The following is a 26,204-nucleotide window of genomic DNA, read 5'->3' as shown; positions in this document are numbered from 1 at the left end:
GGGAATCTGCATGCACTGATGAACATAGGCTCCGATGAACTGAAGTGAAATGATGTATAAAATAATCTCAAGTAACAGGCAGTTGGGTGAACACTAAGCATTTTTCTCAGTTGTGGTTTAAACTTCCACTTGTGTTCCTTTATTGTATTGTTTGCTAGAAAATTTAATTGCATTTGATCATTGTATTAAACCTATGCTTATTTGGACACTGATAATTTGGTGAGAAAATATGATATCCATCACCTTTTCCAGGTTCGCAATAGTGACCCCAATGACCCAAATAAAGAGAAGGTGGTTCAGTTATTGGATGACTTCAAGACTTCAGGAGTGAATGGATCTCGTATCCTTTGCTTTTTCTTCATTTTTAGCAATTTTCACTGGAATGATGGATGTATTGTTGATTAAATCTATGTGGTGTATCCACCATAGATATTAATCAATTACTGCACAGAACATTTTGAGCCATCAAGTTCATGCCATTTCCTGTTCATCGATCCAGTCAATTCCATCCACTCACTCAGTTCCTCTCCTATCCATCCAATTTTCCATTGAAATCTGTTAAGGACTAAATTACACCACTCAATACGTTCTTAAGCAGGCAGCCCAGACTGTAACTTTGCAAGTTGTTTCGGTAAGTGTACAGTAAAAATTACCCAGAGTAAATTAGCTAGGTTGAATTCCAGGTTTTAAAAAAGACAAAAAAATTATTCACAAAATTACATAATGACACACAACAGAATAAAGAATACCCACAGAACTCGGACTACCCAAAAGATAAACAAGAACACAGTATCCTTGAGAAAAGGAACGGCTTTTAGAAAAAAGAACCAACTTTGTGACAAATCAGATTGCAACTGCATGCGCCATCCTCTATGCATTACACAGGTTGTTATTACTTAGATCATAGAGATGTACAGTATGGAAATAGACCCTTTGGGTTGGGATAGCATGGACCGATCTAGTCCCGCCTGCCAGCATCCGGGCCCATATCCCTCCAAACCCTTCCTATTCATATACCCCTCGAGATGCCTTTTAAATGTTGCAATTGTAGTAACCTCCATCACATCCCCTGGCAGCTCGTTCCGTACCCGTACCACCCTCTGCGTGAAAAAGTTGCCCCTTAGGTCTCTCTTATATCTTTCCCCTCTCACCCTAAACCTATGCCTTCTAGTTCTCGGCTCCCCGACCCCAGGGAAAAGAGTTTGCCTATCCATGCCCCTCATAATTTTGTAAACCTCTATATGGTCACACCTCAGCCTCTGGCGATGCTGAGAAAACAGCCCCAGCCTGTTCAGCCTCCCCCTATAGCTCAAATCCTCCAACCCTGGCAACATCCTTCTAAATCTTTTTCTGAACGCTTTCAAGATTGACAACATCTTTCCAATAGGAAGGAGACCAGAATTGCACACAATATTCCAACAGTGGCTTAACCAATGTCCTGTAGAGCCGCCACATGACCTCCCAACTCCTGTACTCAATACTCTGACCAATAAAAGAAAGCATATTAAATGCCGCCTTCACTATCCTATCTACCTGTGACTCCACTTTCAAGGAGCTATGAACTTGCACTCCAAGGTCTCCTTGTCCAGCAACACTCCCTAGGACCTTACCATTAAGTGTATAAGTCCTACTAAGGTTTGTTTTCCCAAAATGCAGCACCTTGTATTTATCTCAATTAAACTCCATCTGCCACTTCTCAGCCCATTGGCCCAGCTGGTCAAGATCCTGTTGTAATCTGAGGTAACCTTCTTTGCTGTCCACTTCACCTCCAATTTTGGTGTCATCTGCAAACTTACTAACTGTACCTCTTATGTTTGCATCCAAATCATTTATGTAAATGGCTAAAAGTAGAGGACCCAGCACCGATCTTTGTGGCACTCCACTGGTCACAGGCGTCCAGTCTGAAAAACAACCCTCCACCACCACCCTCTGTCTTCTACCTTTGAGCTAGTTCTGTATCCATATGGCTCGTTCTCCCTGTATTCTGTGAGATCTAACCTGGCTAATCAGTCTCCCATGGGGAACCTTCTCGAATGCCTTACTGAAGTCCATATAGATCACATCCACCACTCTGCCCTCATCAATCCTCTTTGTTACTACTTCAAAAAACGTAATCAAGTTTGTGAGACATGACTTCCTATGCACAGAGCCATGTGCATAGGATTCCCTCCAACCACTTGCTATGTTTAAAAAGTTAAAAAGTTATTTTACTAATTTTTCCCTTTAATATGTGTCCCCAGCATTGTATAATCAGCTCATGGAAAGAGTTTGTCCTTATTAACCTTATTTAAACGTGCATGTCCATTGTATCCATTCTGCTAATACAACTTCCTGCAAGGTGTCTCAGACATGTCTACCTTTCTCTTCAGCCAAGAAGTCTCCGCTACTGTGATCCCCCTCAACTATGTCTGACCCATTTCCTGCATTTCTGCTTTCATCCCTTACCTTGCACAAGAATGATAGGGTCCATCGTGAGTCCGTTTTCTCTTCCAATAGCCTTGGCATCCAAAGAATCATAATCCATGTCCATTTGCGTCACCTCCAGTCGGATGCCACCACCAGAGATTTGTTCCCTTCCCTTCCTTGTCAGCATTCTGCAGGGACCATTCCCACTGGGATAACCTGGTCACTCCTGTACTGAACCTCCTACCCTTGCGTACACCGAACACTTATCTCCTCCTCTCACGATATCCAAGGCTCTAGACACTTCCAGTGTAGTCTTGATTTACTTGTGTTTCATTCAATCTTGTGTACTGTATCTGCTACTCATAATGTGGCCTCCTCGATAATGGGGAGATGAAATGCACTCGATGATTGTTTACCTGTAAAGATTACCTTGTGCTCCAGTTGCTTGCCACTTTAACACACCATTGTATTATGATGCCAGCATTTCTTTCTCAGGTCTGCTGCAGTACTCTAATGAAACTAGGCACAAGCTGAAGGAACACCATCTCATCTTCTGCTAAGATATGTTACAGCTCTCTGAACTCATTGAATTCAGCAATTTGAGAGCGTGAACACCTCCCTTTTCTGATCAGATGTAGAAGCAAAATTAGGTCATTTGGCCCATGGAGTCTCCTCCTCCATTCAATCATGGCTGATATGTTTCTCAACCGTTTTCTCCTGCCTTCTCCCCATAACCTTTGATCCCCTTACTAATCAAGAACCTATGTAAGTCTCTTAAATACACTGACCAAGATCTTCTGCAGCAGTGAGTTCCACAAATTTACTACGCTCTGGCAGAAAATATTCCTCCTCGTCTCAGTTCTGAGAGAGTCATGCCATTCCTCTGAGGTTATGCTATCGGGTCTTAGTCTTTTCTACTAGTGGAAACATCTTCTCCATGTCCACTGTATCCAGGCCTCTCAGTATTCTGTACATTTCAATGAGATACCCCCCCCCCCTTCCTTCTGAATTCCAGCGAGCACAGATCCTGAGTCCTTGTCTATTCATCATATGACAAGCCCTTCATCCCTGGGATAATTCTTATGACTCCTTCCAAGGCTGGTGTGTTATTCCTTCAGGTATGGGACCCAAAACTGTTCACAGTATTCCAAATGTGGTCTAACCAGAGCCTTGTATAGCCTCGGAAGTACATCCCTGCTCTTGTATTCTAACCCTTTACCCAACCCCATACCCTCAGGTCCTGTTTTATATGCGTTGCTGCAAATGTACTCGATCAATTTTCAATTATCCTTCCTACTCTCCCCTTCAAGGGTCACCAGACTCAATGTTAATTCTGCTTTTCTCCAAATGTTGCCAGACCTGCTGAATTTCTCCAGCACCTTTGAACAAAATGGCTGTATCCCAGAACTACTAGTCAGTAGAGCCAGGGTTAACTCCTGCTGACAGTCTTGTTTATTCTGTCAAAGCAGAAAAATCATTGGATTTATTTCTATAAACTGTATGCTTACCACGATTGGAGCATGATTTTATGTCAGAAATTCAATGTTAAACACTCTCTTAGATCACTTAATAACACAGCCAGATCCCACTTATACTTCTCCAACTTCATATCTGAAAACAATAATCACCTTTTAGCCTCTAATCTGTAGGCATGTACATTAACATCTAGATATGTGTTGCACAAACTCATCTGATATTTCAGACTACCGATTTAATATATAGTCTTCGGTCCAAAGGAACATTCCTCCCATTATTTTGGGTTTCCATGAAGGAGTACTGATAATGTTTTGCAGGTGATGATGAATATGCCTCTTTATATAAATCATATTCTTAAGGTTACTTTGGGACAGTCTAATTCTTTGAGTAAGTGTGAACTCAATGCATATCATTGCAGTCAAAGTACCAAGACTAACGAAGCTATCCTTGACCTAGTGTAAGATGTCTGTATGGTGTTTGAGGTATTAGGGCATCATCTGTTAAAGTGGATCATCAAATCAAACTACCAGGGACTTCCTATCAATTCTGTCAAAAGTATCATTCGACAAGTAAGTATGAGCTTTATAATCCTTAAAGTAAATGAAATTGTGAAAAATCAGAGTGGTGTGTTGCGTCCCTGGTGATAGGATCAAGGATGTCTCAGAGGATGCAGAATGTTCTCACGGGGGAGAGGGGCCAGCAAGATGTCATTGTACACATTGGAATTAATGACATGGGAAGGGCAAAGGTTGAAATTCTGAAGGGAGATTAGAGTGAGTTAGAAAGGAATTTAAAAAGGTCCTCGAGAGGAGTAGTATCTGGATTACTCCCGATGCTACGAACTAGTGAGGGCAGGAATAGGAGGATGGAGCAGATGAATGCACAGCTCAGGAGCTGATGTATGGGAGAAGGATTCACATGTTTGGATCATTGAAATCTCTTTTGGGGTAGACGTGACCTGGACAAGAACGACGGATTGCACCTAAATTGGAAGGGGACTGGCAGGGCGATTTGCTAGGGCTGCTTGGGAGGATTTAAACTAGTAAGGTGGGGGGAGGAGGGGGTCTAAATGGGGGGATGTGGGACCCGCAATTGGGGACCCAGGGAGATAGTGAGGAAAGATTTCAATCTGAGACTGGTATAGTTGAGAGCAAAGGTGAGTCGGGCGGGCAGGAACAAAGCAGAGAACAAGGTAGAAGTGATTAATTAAACTGCATTTATTTCAATGTAAGAGGCCTAACTGGGAAGGCAGGTGAACTCAGGGCATGGTGAGGAGCATGGGACTGGGATATCATAGCAATTACAGAAACATGGCTTAGGGATGGACAGGACTAGAAGCTTAATGTTCCAGGATACAAATGCAATAGGAAGGATTGAAAGGGAGGTAAGAGAGGAGGGGGAGTGGCGTTTTTGATAAGGGATAGCATTGCAGCTGTACTGAGGGAAGATATTCCCGGAAATACATCCAGGGAAGTTATTTGGGTGGAATTGAGAAATAAGAAAGGGATAATTACCTTATTGGGATTGTATTACAGACCCCATAATAGTTAGAGGGAAATCGAGAAACAAATTTGTAAGGAGATCTCAGCTATCTGTAAGAATAATAGGGTAGTTATGGTAGGGAATTTTAACTTTCCAAACATAGACTGGGACTGCCATAGTGTTAAGTGTGTATAAGAAAATTTTCTGATTCAGTATGTGGATATACCTACTAGAGAAGGTACAAAGCTTGACCACCTCTTGGGAAATAAGACAGGGCAGGTGATTGAGGTGTCAGTGGGGGAGCACTTTGGGGCCAGTGACCATAATTCTGTTAGATTTAAAATAGTGATGGAAAAGGATAAACCAGATGTAAAAGTTGAAGTTCTAAATTGGAGAACGGCCAATTTTGACGGTATTGGGCAAGAACTTTTAAAAGCAGATTGGGCGCAGATGTTCGCAGGTAAAGGGACAGCTTGAAAATGGGAAGCCTTCAAAAATGAGATAACAAGAGTCCCAGAGAAAGTATATTCCTGTTAGGGTGAAAGGAAAGGCTGGTAGGTCTAGGGAATGCACAATGACTAAAGAAGTTGAAGGTTTGGTTAAGAAAAAGAAGGAAGCATATGTCAGGTATACACAGGGTGGATCGAGTGAATCCTTAGAATATAAAGGCAGTAGGAGTATACTTAAGAGGGAAATCAGGAGGACAAAAAGGGGGACATGAGATAGCTTTGGCAAATTTAGTTAAAGAGAATCCAAAGGGTTTTTACAAATATATTAAGGACAAAAGGGTAACTAGGGAGAGAATAAGGCCCCACAAAGATCAGCAAGGTGGCCTGTGTGGAGCCGCAGGAGATGGGGGAGATACTAAACGAGTATTTTGCATCTGTATTTACTGTGGAGAAGGACATGGAAGATATAGAATGAAGGGAAATAGATGGTGACATCTTGGAAAATGTCCATATTACAGAGGAGGAAGTGCTGGATGTCTTGAAACGCATAAAAGTGGATAAATCCCCAGGGCCTGATAAGGTGTACCCTAGAACACTGGGAAGCCAGGGAACTGATTGCTAGGCCTCTTACTGAGAGATTTGTATAATCGATAGTCACAGGTGGGGTGCCGGATGACTGGACGTTGGCTAACATGGTGCCACTGTTTAAGAAGTGTGGTAAGGACAAGCCAGGGAACTATAGACCAGTGAGCCCGATGTCAGGGGTGGGCAAGTTGTTGGAGGGAATCCTGAGGGACAGGATGTTCATGTATTGGGAAAGGCAAGGACTGATTCGGGTTAGTCATCGTGGCTTTATGCGTGGGAAATCACAAATTTGATTGAGTTTCTTTGAAGAATTAACAAAGAGGGCAGAGTGGTGGATGTGATCTAAATGGACTTCAGTAAGGCATTAGAGAAGGTTCCCCATGGGAGACTGGTTAGCAAGGTTAGATCTCATGGAATACAGGGAGAACTAGCCATTTGGATACAGAACTGGCTCAAAGATAGAAGACAGAGGGTGGTGGTGGAGGGTTGTTTTTCAGACTGGAGGCCTGTGACTAGTAGAGTGCCACAAAGATTGATGCTGGGTCCTCTACTTTTCGTCATTTATATAAATGATTTGGATGTGAGCACGAGAGGTATAGTTTGCAGATGACTCCAAAATTGGAGTGTAGTGGACAGCGAAGGAGGTTACCTCTGATCACAACAGAATCTTGATCAAATGGGCCAATGGGCTGAGAAGAGGCAGGTGGAGTTTAATTCCGATAAATGCGCGGTGCTGCATTTTGGGAAAGCAAATCTTAGCAGGACTTATACACTTAATGGTAAGGTCCTCGGGAGTGTTGCTGGACAAAGAGACCTTGGGGTGTAGGTTCATAGCTCCTTGAAAGTGGAGTCGCAAGTAGATAGGATAGTGAAAGGTGGTGTTTGGAATACTTTCCTTTATTGGTCAGGATATTGAGTACAGGAGTTGGGAGGTCTGTTGCAGTTGTACAGGTCATTAGTTAGGCCACTGTTGGAATATTGCATGCAATTCTGGTCTCCTTCCTATTGAAAAGATGTTTGAGAGACTTGAAAGGGTTCAGAAAAGATTTACAAGAATGTTGCCAGGGTTGGAAGATTTGAGCTATAGGGAGAGGTTGAACAGGCTGTTTTCCCTGGAGTGCCGGAGGCTGAGGGGTTACCTTTATTGAGGTTTATAAAATTGAGGCACATGGAGAGAGTAAATACACAAGTCCTTTTTCCTGGGGTGGAGGAGTCCAGAACTAGAGGGCATAGGTTTAAGTTGAGAGGGGAAAGATATCAAAGAGATGTAACGGGCAACGTTTTCATGCAGAGGGTGGTATGTGTATGGAATGAGCTGCCAGAGGAAGTGGTGGAGGCTAGTACAATTGCAACATTTAAAAGGCATCTGGATGGGTACATGAATAGGAAGGGTTTGGAGGGTATGGGCCGGGTGCTGGCAGGTGGGACAAGATTGGGTTGGGATATCTGGTCGGCGTGGACGGGTTGGACCGAAAGGTCTGTTTACGTGCTGTACATATCTATGACTAAATTGATGGAAGGGTCTCATTGGAAGCTAATGGAATTAAACAAAATGCAAGTAGTTGATTCTGCTGTAATAATGCTCCATCTTGTGGTAATTTTGGTCAGTGTTTTCCTTCACAGTAAGCAATTTGTACTTTTTTTAGCTCTTGAAGTGGCTATGGGTTTTGTTCAGTCAATATAATGATTTTAGGTTTCTGTAAAGAATGTGAAGGATATAATCAACTGTTTAATGTATGCATTGAGTACTTTGTTTGCTTATTGCTGTTTCTAGCCTGAAGTGTTCCCGTTTTTTTTTAAATGAAGTCTTTTTTCATTTGTTTGTTGGTTATTGCGCAGATGAGTGAAATGTGAAAGATGTGAATAGTTTGTAGTGCTGGTGAGGTTAATCTAGATAAATCCTTATTTTATAGTTGATCTTAAAATTGTAATATGGATGAAATGTCAGGACTTGAACAAAAATAAAGCATCTCCTTATTTTTGGCATTTTGTGGTTTGTTACGTTATTAAATCTTTGAAATTTAAGGTTATTTCACAGATGTAGATGTGCCTGTTAGCTCTGGCTTAAGTTATAGCTGAAAGTTATGCGTTTGAGCCCTAGTCTTTGACCTGATTGCAGAAATTAAGGCTAATCCTCTCGGGCAGTACTGAAGAAGTGCTATACTTTTGGACATGACATTTTTCAGATGCATTGTTAAACAGAGGCCATATCTAATTGTCTGGATAAAGATAAAATATCTCAAGACACTAATTTTTAAGGACAGCAGTGGAATTATCAGTCATGCGGGGATTGTAAGAGGGAGTTTATGCTGGAGCCCGATAGAACTTTGGTTAGCCCCCTCCAAGACTACTGTGTTGGGTTCTGGTCCCTATGCTATGGGAAGGATATGATAGCATGGAGGGCTGCACAGGAGATTCATCAGGATGTTGCCTGGGATGGGGCATTTAAACTATGAAGAAAGGCTCGTTAAGTTTAGGTGGTTTTCTCTGGAGTGGAGAAGATTGAGAGGAAGGATCTGATAAAGGTATATAAGATTGAGGGGCATGGACAGAGTGAATAGAAACAGCGGTTCTCCTTATTTGAATGGTCAATAACATGAGGGTATAATTTTAAAGTTAAAGACGGGGGGTTTACAGGGGATATGAGGAAAACCTTCACCCAGAGTTTGAGGGTTTGGAATGCACTGCCTGGGAGAGTATTTGCGACAGGAAATTTCACGAACTTCAAAGTACATGGTTGAGCATTTGAAATGTCATAACATTCAAGGCTATGGACTTCGTGCTGGAGAATGGGGCCAGTGTAGGTGGTAGTATATATTTGGTGGATACTAACTTAGTGGGCTGAAGAGCTTCTTCTGCATTGTACAACTCTGATTCTCCGAATTATCCTTCGTGTCCTTGCCAAAATTTATCTCTTGGGCTCAAACTCGAATTATCTGATAATTCCCATCTGTGACCATTTTCTGGTGTGTAAATGGGCAGTCATGTTTTCGGCATTATAACAATGACCATATTTCAAGAATTATTTATTTGTGTTTGAGTGCTTTGAGACTTCTGGTGGTAAGTGTTTCTTTTGTCAGTATTCGATTGTGCTGGGTAAACAGTTTGTAGTCAAGTTTTCAGTATAAAACTTCATTCTGTTAGTAAATGTTTATGTATGTGATGTGATAAATTGAAACATAAATTGAGAAACCCTACAGTAAGCTCAGATACTTGAAAATTTAAAAATAGGTGTCAACAAATTCACCCAGGATAAAGATAGCTTCCAGTTTCAGGTTTTGCTTGATATTCATTCAACTGATGATTACAAGGGTGTAACCATAACAAAAATTCTCTGCATGCCTTTTCCATTCAGCTGATTAAGGTTTACTTCTGAACATGTTTTAATAGAGTACGACTTCTTTTTTTTTGGGCCCTTTTGAAACTTTTAAAAATAAATCTCTGCTAGGTCCTTCAGGGACTGGATTATTTACATTCCAAATGCAAGATTATCCACACAGACATTAAACCAGAAAACATTCTGTTATGTGTGAATGAAGCTTATGTGCGCCGTCTGGCTGCAGAGGCGACCGAATGGCAAAAGGCTGGTGCTCCTCCACCATCTGGTTCTGCAGGTAAGACAATTCTCTTTGTGGCAGTTATCCAAACTTTCAGTTTTTGTTTAATTTCTCTGGCCTTTTGCTAATCTCTTATGTTTCTATTGAGCTGTTGATACAACTCCCTCTTAAATTTCATGAATAACTTTGCTTCAGTAGTCAAAGAGAAAAGAAAACTTGACCTCTTCCTTCATGCTTCTAATGTTAGCTTCGATTTCATGCCTGTCTCAGATCACTGACTTGTGTCAATTGTTTTCCATTTCTTTCTTTCAAAACTTCAATTAGAAATACTTCTACATACAATTCTGTTAATTTTTTTTAAACCTTGTGGCTAACCAGAATTTTTAAAAGCTCACAATGATCTTCTTCAATTATGGGGATTATTTTAGAGTATCTGAATTATTCTGATTCTGCAATCTGATTGCATGAAGCTGTACTTGATATTCCATCTCTATTGCTAACAGTCCCTCCACTTCAGGCAGTGCTATTTCACTTTTCTATCCCTGTAGAAAAGGCAGACACCATAATTGGCTGCTCATTAGTCTGGAAGTTTTAACATTGTGCTATCTGGAAGATGGAAGAAAGCCTTTACATCAAGAAGCATTGCAAATCCCAAGTCTTTGCCTTTTTCTGCCTCTGCTTGGAAAATATCATAAGATACAAGATTTAATAGTAATTGTTTAATTTATTTCTGTTACGCATTTCCACATTAGCAAAGAGGACTATGCTTTTTATTAGATCAAGCTATGGTGTTAAAATATCTTCCGGGAAAACAGTCTGACTTTGCTGTATCAACTCAATTTCCTCCTAAATTTTGTATATAATGCATCCTTCCCAGAGAAGTTGATACCTGATTTGTCAATGTTTTGGATTCATTATTTTTCTGTTCTTTTCCTTGTAGTGAGTACTGCGCCACAGCCAAAACCTGTAAGTGTTTATCTTATAGATTCTGTTGCAGAATCTTAATTTTCTTATTCCTTAAGTAAGCATAATTTCCTGAGAAAACAATATGAAAGGCTTGTCATTCTGTTGATCCATGATTATGAATGTTTAAGTTCAATGATTTTCTTTAAATGCTGACAGAGTATTGAATACGAACTCTTGAACAATAATGGAAACCAAATGTAAACAATTACATTTTTGTTTTATTTTGATTATAATCATCTGTTTTGTTCAAAATTAGCTGGGCATACTTATTTGTTTTTTTTGTTCCTCTGCATAAATGAGTTACAATCCTGGCATAACTTTGTGGAAAATTGTAAAGGCATTAAAAATGAACAAAATCTAATACCTTCAACGTTTAGTCCCTTCACCATTGTACCTCGGCAGACTGTGCCATCTATAAGATGCACTGCAGTAGCTCATCAAGGCTTCTTTCACTACACTTCCAAACATCAAAGTCTGTCACCTGGAGTAATAAGACCAGCAGATGCATGAGAAAATCACCACCTGCAAATTCCTGTCCAAAGTTGCACACCATCCTGCCTTGAAACTATATTGCTGTTCCTTCACAGTCCCTGGGTCAGAGGTTTGGAAGTCCCTCCCTAATAGGGTTGTGCGTTTACCTATCCAACATAGATTTCAGTCGTTTAGGAAAGCAGCTCATCACCACCTTCACCAAGGCATTTGAGTATGGTCAATGAATGTTGGCTTAGCTGCCATCTCCTACATTGTGTGAATGAATATAAAAAGAAAACCAAACCGATGATTTCACTAATTCTGGCTTGATTACAACTTTTTATTTAAGTAATGTGACGACATTTAAAAATAATCCAAACCTTTTGAATTCCATGGCAACTTGGGCTGATTTTTATGGCAAACTCAGTCAATTTCTACAGCTTGGAATTGCACAGTATAGGTACAATTCTGTTCAAAGTTTGAATGGCTTCTTAATAAATTTTGCAGCATGACATTTTTAACGAAAATCTAGCAAAAGATCTTGTTCTGCTGACCACTATGATGCCATTTCATACTTAGTTACTTCCAGGTCACAAATCTCCATCAGCTAAATTTAAGGTTTTTTGTTCAGAAGATCTGGTTTTTCAGCAAGCTGTCTTGTAGAGGAGTGTGTAGAGCCTCATCATTATAAAACAACTGTTCGAGTTGAGTTCACTTCAAAATCTACTAAAAGTTTAATACTGCTAAATCCTGCAACTGTTTAACTAGATACAAAACTCAATAGTCAACAGAGATGCTCAACATGTGATCAGTTCAAAAATTTATTAAACATTAGGAGATTAATTTCTTACTTATAAAGGTTCTAGAACTGTGCGATGGTTACCAAATGAGGAAACACAGTTTTCCAGCACAGTACTTTGAACATACTGCTTTCTACAAATGCAGTTGATAGAAGGTGATAAACTAGATTTTGTAATTGACCGTGCAACTAACTAGTTAAGTATGCAAGCTGCAAATAAATGAATGCTGGGAAATTGGTGTCCGTTGATATCATTCTGATTGAAGCACTAATAGTGTTATTATGAAGGACATGAATAGAAGTGGAAGATGACATGCAACCACAGAACTGCAGTGCTTGTTTATCAAAGGAGTGTCCACTTAATTATGAATCTGTAAGGTTCTCTGGCTAAGAGAAACTGAGAATTATGGAATAATAAACTATTAAAGCTATTTTTAAAAGGTATTTATTTCATGTTAATATAATTATTGCATTTTGTCTAGGTTGGAAAAATGTCTAGAAACAAAAAAAAGAAGCTGAAGAAAAAGCAAAAGCGACAAGCAGAATTATTAGAGAAAAGAATGCAAGAAATTGAAGAGTTGGAACGAGGAGCGAGCAATATGCATAAAGAGCAAGGACTGGAAGATTGTGAGGATGGAGCACCAGAAAATGAAGAGACTCAACGCATTATAGCGCAGATGGAAAAAACAGTCGATAATATGGCCAATGAAGAAAAAGGTAGCTTGTAGTATTACCAGACTAATTACTGATGCATTAGAAGATTAGAAACGAATGATTCTCTCTCTCCTCCCAAATTATCACATTTCCCAGAAAGCTATAATTTGTGGTACAGAATGTAAATGTTTCTAAACATGATATCTAAAATGAAAGTTTTTTGTCTTGCACCCATCCAGACTGTCACAGAAAACTAGGCTTGGAAAGGAACACTAATTTACACAGCACGTGAAGAGGGTGTTGATTATTTGAACTGTGGTTGGGATGGAGATGTAGCAGGCAGAAATTGATAACTATTGACCTTAGTTGAACAAGCTCGGCTAGCAGGTAACCTCTGTAGCAGGCATCGACAGTCTCCATAACCCTTTTTTTTTGATGCATACCCTTGCAATGCAAGGACAGGTTCCTTTTGCCTATGTAGAATAGGATCCTATATATTAGATGTAGCTTCAAATGCATCACACTACAAGCCTGACTGATAATCTTAAATTGATTGTGGTGTAGATTGTTAGTAGAGTCGGGAGTATTTTGTAAATATTGTCCAGTTTACAGAATCAGATCAAATGTTGGAAATTACCTTCTGAGCTTTGCAAACAGGGGCTGTTGAGCACGATTGTTAAGCTGTCTACTGAACTGTCAGTTGTGTAGTTTGGAATGGGACACCAGTCTTCAGTGCCCTGGCTTACATACCTGGAATATACCAATACTGAAACTCAGATCACAAGACTCATTTGTTGGTAGGCAGTGTCTTTTTGATTTTATGACAACGTTCTGTTAGTGTGAAAAAAAATTGTGGTCACTGAAAAGTTGCAGCTTCGAACAGCTGGCTTCACCCATTGCTCACATTTTTGAGACCTGTTCCCCTTTCAGGACAGTTTCAAGTAGACTGAACTTTGTTCAGAGTGAAAAGTCTAGTGTCAATGTATGTAGGGGTGGTACACTGGGTAGGAGAGACCAATCTTGGAGAAGTTGTCCCTGTAAGTAGATTGGAAAAACATTTGAGGGGTTGCTCCTTCACACACAGGCTGGTTCTCTAATGTGTTTGCTGATATGTTTATCATTAGCAGCAAATGTTGGAGAGACCCAGCCTGTGATTGGAGGAGCAAGATGAATGGCCACAATAAAACTGGCACAATAATGTTTGCATCCATATGGTGAAACTACATTTTTAGGTAAATGGTAGTATTTTATTGAATATTCACTTGTACTTTGCTTTATTTTGTGCTGTATTTCTAGATGAAAATGAGCCACAAGTAAAAGAGCAAGAGCATTTAGAAGATACTACTACTGCTGAAAAAATAAGGACAGAGTCAATAAACTGCAATGGACATGTAGAGGTTGGTCCTCTTTCTGATCAAGTTAATAATGGAGCAGAAGAAAATAAGGAAGATATTAATCAAAACACAGATGATTGTAAAGCTAAGGAACTCTACAGAGCTGGAGACTTTTCCTTCCCTTGTGCTTATGACATGTTAAATGGACTTCTGCAAAATGGGACAGGCAAGAACCAAAATAACCAGAATAACTTTTCAGAAACACGTGGACCTTTAATAACTGGAATGTTGGAATCTATGACCAATAATTTGAACTCAGATGGAAACACGTTGGATGAGAATGAGACCAAGCAAAACAGAAGCAGGGAGGATTCTGTTTGCAGCTCTGGAGACAACGGTTGGTTCTGTTTCATATCTGTAAAATGCATGTAATAATTGATATGTGCAGCCTTTGGGAGTTAGTCTTACAAACACTCAAACTGTTCTCAAAACATTTACCTCCTTCTGTAAATAAGATACAGTTTCTCAATGTCATGTGTCCTTATTTTTATATTCCAGTTTCTTCACAATACACCATAGCATTCTATTGACTTCTTTAATTACTGCAGTACCTACATACTGATAAATTATACACTCTTGATTATATGCTAATAAAGTATAAGCAACAAAATTTATATTTTTTTACTGATCCGCCTGCCATTTGACAATTCTCTTCCACTGTTCAAATATTTCAAATTTTCAAAATATTAATTACCATTGTTCTTGACCATGTCTTCTGCTTTAGTGAGGAAATAACAGTTTTTCAAACTTGCTACCAGCAGTAATGTTGGAATGTTTTCTAAAATCCTTCTTTGTTTGTTTGGAACTACATAAAAAAAACCTTCTAACAGTCCAATTTGACTTCACTTAACATTCAGAAGTGCAAGTTTGCTTTTATTATTTTACTCATTTTTCCTTTGATTAATTTTCTGTTAATTACTTTTTTACTCTTGCTGTTCATTCACACATTAAGTATTTACTATTAAAAGTTATATTGCCATACTTCCCAAAATTGCTTCATGTTTCTTTTTCTTGAATGGTATCAGTCATTCTACTAAACTTGTCTGTCCTGTTACATTCCTGGAATTTGTTGTTTTTCCTAACTTTGTCAATAAATTTTATTACTGCTTGTACATCTTTCTCAGTCATTACTTTTATGTATGAAAAAAAATCTCTGTACAAATGACTGGGAACTAATTGAAAGAAGCAAGATGCCACACCCATTTTTCAAGGCTTGTAAGTTTCAAGATGAACCTAAGTCATGTGATGAAAGGTTGGCCTTGCATTTGCAAAAGTTTCTGGCCAACAGTTTCTGTTACTGCTTGCTTTTTAGTTTGATTTGAATAAATGTTAATTAACATACATTATCATCCCTTTGAAATCGATAGACATGTATGCTTTCTAAGAAGGGAGAAAATAAGATCTGAATTTATTTAGCTGAAGCGAGTTTTCTCTTGCAGGCTGATTTTAGTTTAAGTTGCTTTTTTTTGTGTGTATGTATGTCATTTCTGCTTGGCTATAACTTAATTCAGCTACTGATGTGTGCACAGCTAGGTTTGGCTCTTCACTGGTAAATTTTGAACTTTGAGTACAGGTAAGAGATGTATACTTCGTAAATAATCTCTGCTTTGACTTATAAAATGTCTAGCAAGTTAAGTGGAACACCTGGCAAACCTGACACCACATTGGTTCAACATAATCGGAATATTTTGTTTCATGTTTTTCACACAAATGTGTTGACTCTCTTCAAGATATTAAGTATTGAACTCAAAAACAGTTACACGTGAAGTTGAGAGTGAACGAGGATCTGCCAACATAAATGAGAACTTGCATCTGTTTCTGTACAGTATTTTCCAAAAGCCGTACTGAAGCCCAACCTTTCAGTTAAAATATTTTGTGTGAATACGTTTCCAAGAATTTAATTGATGGGTTGCTTACTTCACAGGAAAGCTGGATGCTGCCAGTCTGCTTATCAATCCTCTTGACCCGCTGAATGCAGATGGTATCCAAGTTAAGATTGCAGATCTTGGAAATGCTTGCTGGGTTGTAAGTGTGTAATTTACTTCATTTTTTAAGAATCAGAATCACTTCACATTTGTTTCAGATATTTTTCTTTAGATCATTAAAGTAATTATCTAATGATATGAAACTTTCTGAATTGTTTTCTGAACTTTGGGGCAATTGAATTGGAAACCCATTGAAACACCCGAGACCTTGCTTATGGTGAATGTTAATGTACTTGTTTAGCATAAACACTTTACAGAAGATATTCAGACGAGACAGTATCGGTCATTGGAGGTTCTAATTGGTGCTGGATACAGTTCACCTGCAGACATCTGGAGCACAGCTTGCATGGTATGTTAAATGGAATATCGGGAATTCAGTACAAATAAAGCTACTTGTTTGCACTTAATTATAAACTTTTTTTTGTGTATTGCATTTTTGAATGGAAAACTGTCATCTGTCAAAAGTCCCACTAAAATGGTGGTAAACATTAATTGTTTTAATTTTCAGGATTTATCATATCGTAACAATCTAAAATCACTAGCTAGATGTTTTCTAAATCTATTTGTTTCAAATTTTTGTTTAAATAAAGACATTCAACATGTGTCATTAAGTAACTAATCAGAAAATATATTTTTTATCAATCCATTTCTCCTCTGTTTGATCCAGGATTATTTTAATAGCTTTGCATTTATTATTCCCTTGGCATGATTAAAGCATACCTTTCCATTTCTTCTTTCCAAAGGCTTTTGAACTTGCAACTGGAGATTATTTGTTTGAACCACATTCTGGAGAAGATTATTCCAGAGACGAAGGTGATTATTGTTTAAATCATACTTTTCCTTCCAAATTTCAAAGATAATGAACATTATTTTAACATTTGTAGTTCTTCTCTACTTAAGTCTTCAAGATAATTTGAGAGTAGATAGCTAACGTTGAGGATAGTTAGGATTTTGGTTTGGCCAAGTACATTTGCTTTTTCTTGTGAACCATTTAGGTATACTAATGAAGTTCATCCTTTGATACTTGAACAAATAAATCAATCACTGACTCTGACATTTCCCTTGCCAGTGCCATTTCAGAGGTCATTTTTATTAATTATGCAACACATTTTGGATATTCTGTTTTAGGTTTGGTGTTTCCCTGAAATGTTTTGCTTAAGTTCATCGTGTGTCTCAAGATTATTTGCATCCAGTCATACTCATATCTATTAAGATGTTATAATTACACTAAAAATGTGCATGTTGCACTATATTAGAGTTTGCAGCCAGTAAACTTCGGTTATTTTCTGATCATTAAATTTTGTTTATATTTAAAAATTTACATTGTTGGCAAATTACCATAAGATACTTTTAATTTGGCTACTTTTTAAGAAATCTCTCAGCCAGTCAAATGCTGAAACAGGTGTTTAAACCCTGCAAGTAAGCAAGTTAAGCCTCACAACTCAACTTTACTATTAGCTGATTCATGATGAAATTTAGCTACCATTCCAACCTAAAGTGTCTGTCTCTGGATATCCAGGGTTTGGTCCCTATGTAGTATTGTTCTCTGGAATCTGTTCCTGAGGAATCCTGGACTTGAATTCTTATAATTTTTGTCCTTCAAGTTTGTAGTGTGACATTATGGATTATTCTTTAGATTCTTTCACCGATATATTGCACGTCTGCAGCTTGCTGTCTTATCAAAAGTACCTTCCCTCTTCCTTGTTACCTTTTGACTTTAACTGTCTGTTTGAAGACAGCTTTTCTGTGATTAACTCCTTAAATCCTTCTGTTGGATAATCGTTTGTATTTGTGGCATAAGACAGCTATTTGTCAAGCAGATGTTGAAACAGTTTATGTAGTTTCGACGACTCTTTCTTTCTCCAGATATAGCTGATTGCTTTCAATTTGTATAAGTTTGTTCTTGTCCCTTTAATGGTTATATTCCAGACAGAATTATTGCTGTTGCTTTCAATCTATGAACCGTTATTAAAATTCTGAAGATTACACTATTAGAGGTGTTTAATAATAAATTCAGAAAAGCCATGTCACCTTTACAGAAAATGATTGTGTTAAAGATCAAGTTCTTCTGTTTTGGTATGTTGAGGGCTTGACAGGGAAGTTGTTCAGAGACTGATTTCTCTGTCTCCAGATTCTCAATGAAGGAGATTATTCTCAGGGTGAAGGCATGATCATTTGAAGCTGAGATGAGAAATTTCTTCACCAGGAAAGCTATGAATCCTTATTTCTCATAATTTAGATGTGTTTTTACACAGAATGAGGCCTTTATCACAGATTGAATACTATATGCATCTTGCTGGAAGTCTGCATATGATCTAACTGTGTACTTACATACTTATATTAATTCCATCAATGAGTACATTCAAGAGGAGCTGGGGATTTGAAGAATATGAGCTTCTGGTGGGAATGTGGAGTTGAAATATTTTTACTGAATGGCAGAACATGCTACAAAAGCAATTTAGCCCATCCTTATTATGCAAGTTCTTGTGTCCTTTCCTGTCTCTCATATTGTTCACATTGTCAGTATATTTTCTCAATAAATATTTTGAAGCTTTCTCTTTGTCCAGTTTCAGCAAAATTGTTGTGATGGCTTATGATGTCAATGTAATTTATTTTGGTCATTTTTAGATCATTTGTCATAAATGCCAAAAGGAAATGGTCTGTCTTCATTCTTCATCCAAGCCACCAAAGGTTTGGAAATCTAATAGGTTTTAAATACCTCAATAAGGTTCCTCAACTACTCCATTTGTTCAGTGTAGACCTCCTTAGTACCTCTGAATCTTAAGTGCCCAATCCACATACCAACTTTAAATCTTGGTGTTCCCTTCAAATCTGGTGTTTCTCTGTTTTCCAGGACTGTACACCTGAGTATTCATGGTGAGGCAGACCAGTATGTAGTACAAACTATTTATAACTTTGTGTCTTATTCTGTATTATGAGATAAACAGCGTCAATCCTTTTTCCTTCTTTCACAACCACTGCATGGTGTGCTAATGATTTTAATGGTGTTTCCTAATAAGAATGAGCTGTGAACTGAAAGGGGGTGTCTCTAATAGTTTAGATAGACAAAAAAAAACACTTAAGGGTAAAGAATGAAGACACAACTATATTTATAAACAGACAGTTCAGGTAATTGACCCGGTTAGAGAGTGACTTGATTTCTTCTTTTGAGCCCTCCAAGTATACTGGAAGGCCATATTCTTTTATATAGCTATTTTGTCTACATCAAAATTGCAATTCGCATGAGCTTTCTTGATCTAACTAGGTCCTAATTTTTTGTGGAGTTTTGTTAAGTCATGCGTTTTTCTAGGTGATGATCAAAATGCTATTCTGTTTAAATTGAGACACCTGGTGTTCCAAAATGCAGGAAATTGTGATCACTATTACCGTAGCTCACCAGGCTGTCTTGTCTTGGAGAAAGTGAGGACTGCAGATGCTGGAGATCAGGAGTTCTGATCCTGATGAATGAATGGCTTATGCCTAAAACATAAATTCTCCTGCTCCTTGGCTGCTGCCTGACTTGCTGTGCTTTTCCAAAACCACACTTGAGGCTGACTAACTTGCCCAGTAAAATTCCAGATCCCATGTTTCTGAGGCAAGGTTTCATAAGGTTTCATTTTTTTTAAAAATTCCATCATTTGCTTTTCTTTTGCAACTCAACAACTACTTTTTTTTTTCTGAACAGAATCTCACTTGCTTTTAACCAATCTGAGTTGTCCCCTTATGTTTGCATCCTTTTAGTTTAGTAACATGCATAACTTATTGGATTTGCTGGTTTTCCTATTAAGATCTATCCAAATTAAAACTTAACAATAAACAATTGCTGTAATTGACTCCATGGTCAGTAATAGATTGATGCTACTCAGTAACTACCTATTTTATTCTGCAACTTGATAAATTACCCTTTTCAGAATTTTTATTGTCACCTCAGAGCCTTGCTCTTTGCAAACACGATTGGTAGAATGCTAGTTCCAGTCAATTGCCAAGTGTACAGTATAAACCTGTTTCTGCACAGGACATTGCATTCAATTTCAGTCAACCTTTTGAGTATTTCCTTTTTTCTTGCTTTAATAACAGCAGGCAAACATCTAAGTTAGTTTGACTCTTTTATGGTTTTGTTTTCCAGTTGCCATGTACACATTACTGTTCTCTTTCCTGTGATTCCAAAAGTTATTCCCTTTTTCCCTCCTCTTTCGCACCATATCATGCACCTGGAAAGAAGCACTTGACTTTAGTGTCCCGGGCTATCCCGAAGCATAAGAATGTAAGAAATAGGAACGGGACTAGACTATGTGGCCTGACCCTTCACCATTTGCTGTGATCACATTTGATCTTTGACTTCAATTCTACTTTTTTCCATGTTCCCTATATCCTTTGATTACCCAAGAAACAAAGCACTTTGCAGTCAACAAGAGACTTGCAGCATTGGAAATGTGGTAGTGAATTTGTACCGTGCAAGCTCCCCATTAATAAACTAAATGGCCCAGATAATCTGTGTTTTGGGATCACTTAAGAATACTTCATTCTGTGAAGCAACACCACTTCTTTGCAGTGCTTTATCTTATGCATACACAGATTAACATTTAATGACACTAACACTGGGAAACATTGGGAATGTCTGCACTATTGATGTTTTGCAAGTTTTGTTTTTTTTGCTAAGGAACTTTAATATTCACCTGATCACTTGCCTGCATTACATATTCAATCATTTCATGTAAATTGTTCCCTCTCAGCCTGTTTAGTTCCCCTTTTTTTTAACATGGAGTCAGCTGTGTTCTGTCTCCTTTGGGGGAAATTCTGAGGTAAGGATTTGCAGTCTTCTGATCCCATGATAAAATTAGCAATTTTGGTGCCAAAATCAGACTTGATTCAGCATGAGTCTTCTGCTGCGGAAAAGGTTTGCATCTTTTCCATCCAGTAATCGAGGTAACATTTATCAATAAGATGATGCTCATTTTGAAACCAATAATTTTACTTCTGATAAAAATTAATTAAATTTGCCCTCTAAGATAAATTCTACCATCTGCTTTGTTGAAAAGTCTGTTTCCATGCACTCTTTTATTATATTATGACATAGACCTGATTCAAAGTGCATGAATGATGAGGAAAATCTCATAAAACTTTCCCAATTCCAGTATAGCCAGAAAGGCTCAATTTTTCTTCTGAATTCTTAAATTCTGAGTTTTTTTATTTAAGCATTTAACATTTTAATTTTGTTCAAAACAAATTGGAAATGAATTTACCCCAGATTTTCTCAGCAGTCTGTATGTAACATATTGAATTCGTTGTATTGCTCATCCTGTTGCTTTGCTTTTTAATCCTGTATGAAGATCACATTGCTTTGATTATTGAATTGCTGGGGAAAATGCCTCGGAAGCTTATTCTCGCGGGGAAATATTCCAAGGAATTTTTCACCAAAAAAGGTAATGTATTCAAGAATATAATGGTAAGATTTGTAAGCATGCTTTTAACTTGTTCTGAATTTGTCAGATTAATGTTTGTATGCATGTTATATAAAAAAAAGTGGCAAACAATTCTTTGCCTCCCCCCAAGCCATGATTACAGAATCTGTTTTGCTTTGTAATAATAAGCTATTAAGTACTGCTAACTTATAGTCACTGTGCTTTTTAGCAAAGTTTCAATATGTTGTAGATCTTGTAAATCAAATAGGCTATCAATACCTGAACTGCATAATGTGGTTTAGGACTCATGTAGGTTATGACCAGTTAAATATTAATGGAAGCAATTAAGACAGCTGTTTTCAGTTGAATTGTGTGTAGCTAACACTTATGAAGTGGTGCTTCATATCTAACCTCACAGCTCATCATTATTAATATTATCATCCAAGTTTACATTTTATTGTCACAAAAAGCTTTTAAAATTATTCAATTCATATTAAAATTTAATATTAACTTGAAATAAACAGTTTGAAGATTGAGTTATGGGCTGCATTGATTCATGTAGGCAGCTTACCACAATATATTGTAGGGAAACCCAGGGAAGGGCAATAACTGCTAGTCAGCCAGCAACTGTCATGTCACACAAATAAGAAAACTTGATAATTTTGCTTGCTTTCAGTTAAGATAGTGCTGCTGTTGTATTTCTAGAATTAAATAAAACCATAATGCTACATACTATAGATTTCTCTCACTTCTCTACTACCACCAACTTTGCAGAATTTACATTCTGATAGTTGTGCTAAGGATTGTTGATCTATTAGTATAGGAAACTAAGTGAACTTGAATAATCCAAAGTATGTTTTAATTTTTACAATCCATCCCTTGGTCTGTAAGTTGTGCAGAGAACTTTTAGATTCTATAACATTGTCTTCTCCATTGTAAAGATTGCTTACTCTTGTTTGCAGCTACACATGAGAAAATGGTACAACGTGGGATGAATATAGATACATACAGAAATATGCTAAATGTCCAAATAAAAAAAGAATCTCTAAGAAATCCTAACTGTACCTCCCAAATATAGGGAGAGGCTGAATAGGCTGGGGCTATTTTCCCTGGAGTATCAGAGGCTGAGGGGTGACCTTATAGGAGTTTATAAAATCATGAGGGGCATGGAAACCAAGGTCTTGACCCCTGGATGGAGGAGTCCAAAACTAGAGGGTATAGGTTTACGGTGAGAGAGGCAAGATTTAAAAGGGACCTAAGGGGCAATTGTTTGACACTGAGGGTGGTGATTGTGAGAAATGAGTGCCAGAGGAGGTGGTGGAGGCTGGTACAATTTCAACATTTTTTAGAGGCATCTGGATTGTTATATGAATAGGAAAGGTTTAGAGGGATATGGGCCAAATGTTGGCAATGAGACTAGATCAGATTTAGGATATCTGGTCAGCATGGATGAGTTGGACTGAATGCGATGTATCTCTGACTGTAAAGACTTCATGAATTTGCAGACCAACTATTTTAAATTTCAAAGCTTGAAACTTTGGGGAATATCAGATAGGGATAAGGAATTGGTTGAAGAGTGGAAAGTTTGTTGCAAGTTGAACAGTATGCTGCAAAACATAGGTTTAGCCAGAGCTATTACATTAAATGTGTAATGTGAGACACAAGACCCATGTAAATTGATTACATTTTCAGATAATTCCAGTATAGAAGGGCATAAGGAGTTGACCCAACTTCAAAATATTAGGCTGGATATTATACAGAATTTGTAGTATAAAACAGACTATTATGCCCAGACTGGTGCTTGTTGTTCTCCTTCAGCCACCCCCTTTCATTCAGCCCTACACATAAAAACTTGTTTTCTCACATTCTTTCTCAATAATGAATAACTCCCAATTCACTCCCCACAAATTGAGTGCAAATTGTTTAAGTAAATTTACATTGGTTATAATATTGACTACACTGTACTAGTTGATCTATGTAGTAAATCATCCTCAAGTAAATAGTTTTTGTTGGTTGAGAGGGTGCAAGGATGATTATGTACTGGGGTAGTGCAGAGAAGAATAATAAAGCTAATTCCTAATATTAAGCGTTGAAATAACTGGAGAAATATGAATTTTCAATCTGCAAAGACTTTATCTATTGACATAGTGAGGTGAGGCAACTAAGAGAATGGATAGCTCAATATTGTGTGTCATAGTTATGCTGACTGCTTCAAAGAGCTCTGTAGCCCAGACCAAATGGACCCTCCTCTAGTCTGTACTTGTACAATTTGAGATATGAGCAAGTATGGCAATGAAAGTTTAAAAAATGGGAAGAACCAATTAACAATATTTTGTGGTTCAGCTCATCATCCTCAAGTGATTAAGACACTAATCAAAATGTTTATATCTTTAGGTGAGCTGAGGCACATCACTAAACTGAAACCTTGGGGGCTGTATGAAGTGCTGCTGGAAAAGTATGAATGGCCACAGGAAGAAGCTGCAACATTCACAGAGTTCCTGTTACCTATGCTGGAACTAATACCAGAGAAACGTGCTACTGCGGCAGAATGTCTCCGACACCCTTGGCTTAATTCATAGCAACCAAATCCATATTTGTTCTGTCCATAACTTAGTGTAGCACCTGGTTCATTGTCTTACAGATACAAATATCTGTATAGACTCCTCCAATCTTTAGTCAAATTTTACACATTTAGTTGAAAAAATATACAGGAAACGGGATTATGCAGGGGTTTGGATTACAAAGAAATATGTATTGTCATTAATAGTTGCAGATTGTTAGCTGCTAATGAACAGTAATTTAGTCTACATTCACCAGTTGTGCTGTTCATAACACGTATGATGAGTGCGAGTATAAATGAGTAGTTCAAAATTTACTCCCAAGTCTTTTGCCAAGGAACTGTAAAATCTACAAATATCCGCATATATGGAACTAGAGGCCAGTTGAAGTCTTATACTCGTACCAAAGAGATAGCTAGCTATGTTTTACACATAGGACATTGACCATTGAATTGGAGATTAAGGTATCTTAGTAAATTAACTGCTTTTGCTTTGGAATGACTTGTGGCCAGTCTGCATGCTTTCAAGTCAGCCTGTTTTAAGATCCAGGCTGAGCAGTGGCCTTTCGACCATGTTTTTTCTGGTAGGTTGATGGCTGAGTAACTCATGCAGTTGAGTGTTTAAGATATATCCATATGTACCAGCTTCCCAACTGCCATTCCTAGAACAGCACTTTAGAAGAAACATTCTGTCAGTGACTGTTGAAGTTCCAAAGTACTTATAAGTACTTGAAATCTCGAGTTTATTATTGGAAAAACTATAAGTTATATAGTAGGAAATTGATCCTTTCCATTTGTCCCGTCTGTGTTTATATTTACTGCAGATCTTAGAAATGATAACATTGTATTTAAATATTACTGTTTTCTAATGAAGGTTTCTCCATTTTGTGTTTCGTGTAGTATCTGTCCAGAAAATGTTTTTAAAATTTGCTTCACTGCATAGTCCAGAAAAACCAACTGGAATTAATCATTAATTTGGTCGTGTTCTACTGCATTGCAATGTGGCTTGTTTACCTAAACAGACTATATTTCAAAAAATAAAGTGATCTTTTTGCATATGATTTATGTGAATATTGTACATGAAAAGAAATTGTATTTTCTCTATTTTTGAAGGAAGTGATTCTCAACCAGTGCCAGAAGGAAGGACATACCAACACTCCAGTAAAGTTCTACCTTTCTAAAGAAATTAAAATCCTTTGGGCTGTTAAGAGTTCACCACAGCCTGGTTTCAGTTAGTGCTATATCCAAAGTCTGCAGGAAAAGTGATTTTCTTTTTTTCTCTCCTTGGAGAATGTGCTTTGGAACATGTGAATTAGTCATATTTGACCAAAGCAGTTAGATAACCTTGATTTGTTTTTGATAAGATTTGAGTTTAATGAATATGTAGTATATCTAAAGTCCAGGAATAAGTCCTACTCTTTTGTGACATGTATCCTTGTATAGCAGGGCAGTATTACGTATGGCTTTACTACCAAGTGAGCCTTAAAATGGTATATCAAAAGTCAAACTTTTACAGCTCTGTTCTTTACTTTGTTTAGGATAGTTTATTAATTTTCTCAAATATTCTGCTAAAGATGCTTTATATATTGTCCCAGTATAATTTGTATAAAGCACAGTAACCTTTTGCCTCTTATTTTGGAACAGCAATTCTAATATAAAGCATCTGACATTTAAGTTGAATAGCAATGGTATTTTATAGACTCCTGCAGGTAGGCAAATTCCTGCTTACTGTAAGAATCGAACTGTGCAGATTTTAATATAAAATAGGTCAGGTGCAATTCAAGTTTTTCTTGCACACTTTTCCACAAAAGCAACAGTTGTGCCTGTGAATTGTTGTAGAATAGAGTTTGCCATAGATCTTATACAAGATTTAACAATGGCACAAGTATGACCAAAGAATCCCACCAATGGCAATGGTACAAGTAGTTTAAATAATATTCTACATCTTTAAGACAGGAGGACTGTGCTGTTACAATTCCACCCCTGCCTAATTTTCCAATCATCTTAGAGTTGGAGATGAA

The 26,204-nt window shown here is 37.8% G+C and overlaps 1 protein-coding gene across 1 annotated transcript in view; it reads left to right on the top strand.

Moving 5' to 3' along the window:
• Positions 1–25,224, top strand: part of LOC132828388 (SRSF protein kinase 1-like) — an 81,969-nt gene extending 56,745 nt beyond the window's left edge. Inside the window, exons 6-16 of the mRNA XM_060845452.1 lie at positions 253–340; positions 4,345–4,451; positions 9,847–10,012; positions 10,896–10,921; positions 12,674–12,908; positions 14,142–14,576; positions 16,164–16,264; positions 16,466–16,573; positions 16,968–17,037; positions 21,555–21,647; positions 24,021–25,224. Coding sequence (XP_060701435.1) covers positions 253–340; positions 4,345–4,451; positions 9,847–10,012; positions 10,896–10,921; positions 12,674–12,908; positions 14,142–14,576; positions 16,164–16,264; positions 16,466–16,573; positions 16,968–17,037; positions 21,555–21,647; positions 24,021–24,205 — 1,614 coding nt within the window. The 3' untranslated portion in view covers positions 24,206–25,224. The remainder of the gene's footprint in view (positions 1–252; positions 341–4,344; positions 4,452–9,846; positions 10,013–10,895; positions 10,922–12,673; positions 12,909–14,141; positions 14,577–16,163; positions 16,265–16,465; positions 16,574–16,967; positions 17,038–21,554; positions 21,648–24,020) is intronic.
• The last annotated feature ends 980 nt before the right edge of the window (positions 25,225–26,204 follow it).

The sequence above is a fragment of the Hemiscyllium ocellatum genome, chromosome 26 (genome assembly GCF_020745735.1).
Source record: "Hemiscyllium ocellatum isolate sHemOce1 chromosome 26, sHemOce1.pat.X.cur, whole genome shotgun sequence".
Taxonomy (NCBI): domain Eukaryota; kingdom Metazoa; phylum Chordata; class Chondrichthyes; order Orectolobiformes; family Hemiscylliidae; genus Hemiscyllium; species Hemiscyllium ocellatum.
This window is presented reverse-complemented; position numbering and strand designations above follow the sequence as displayed.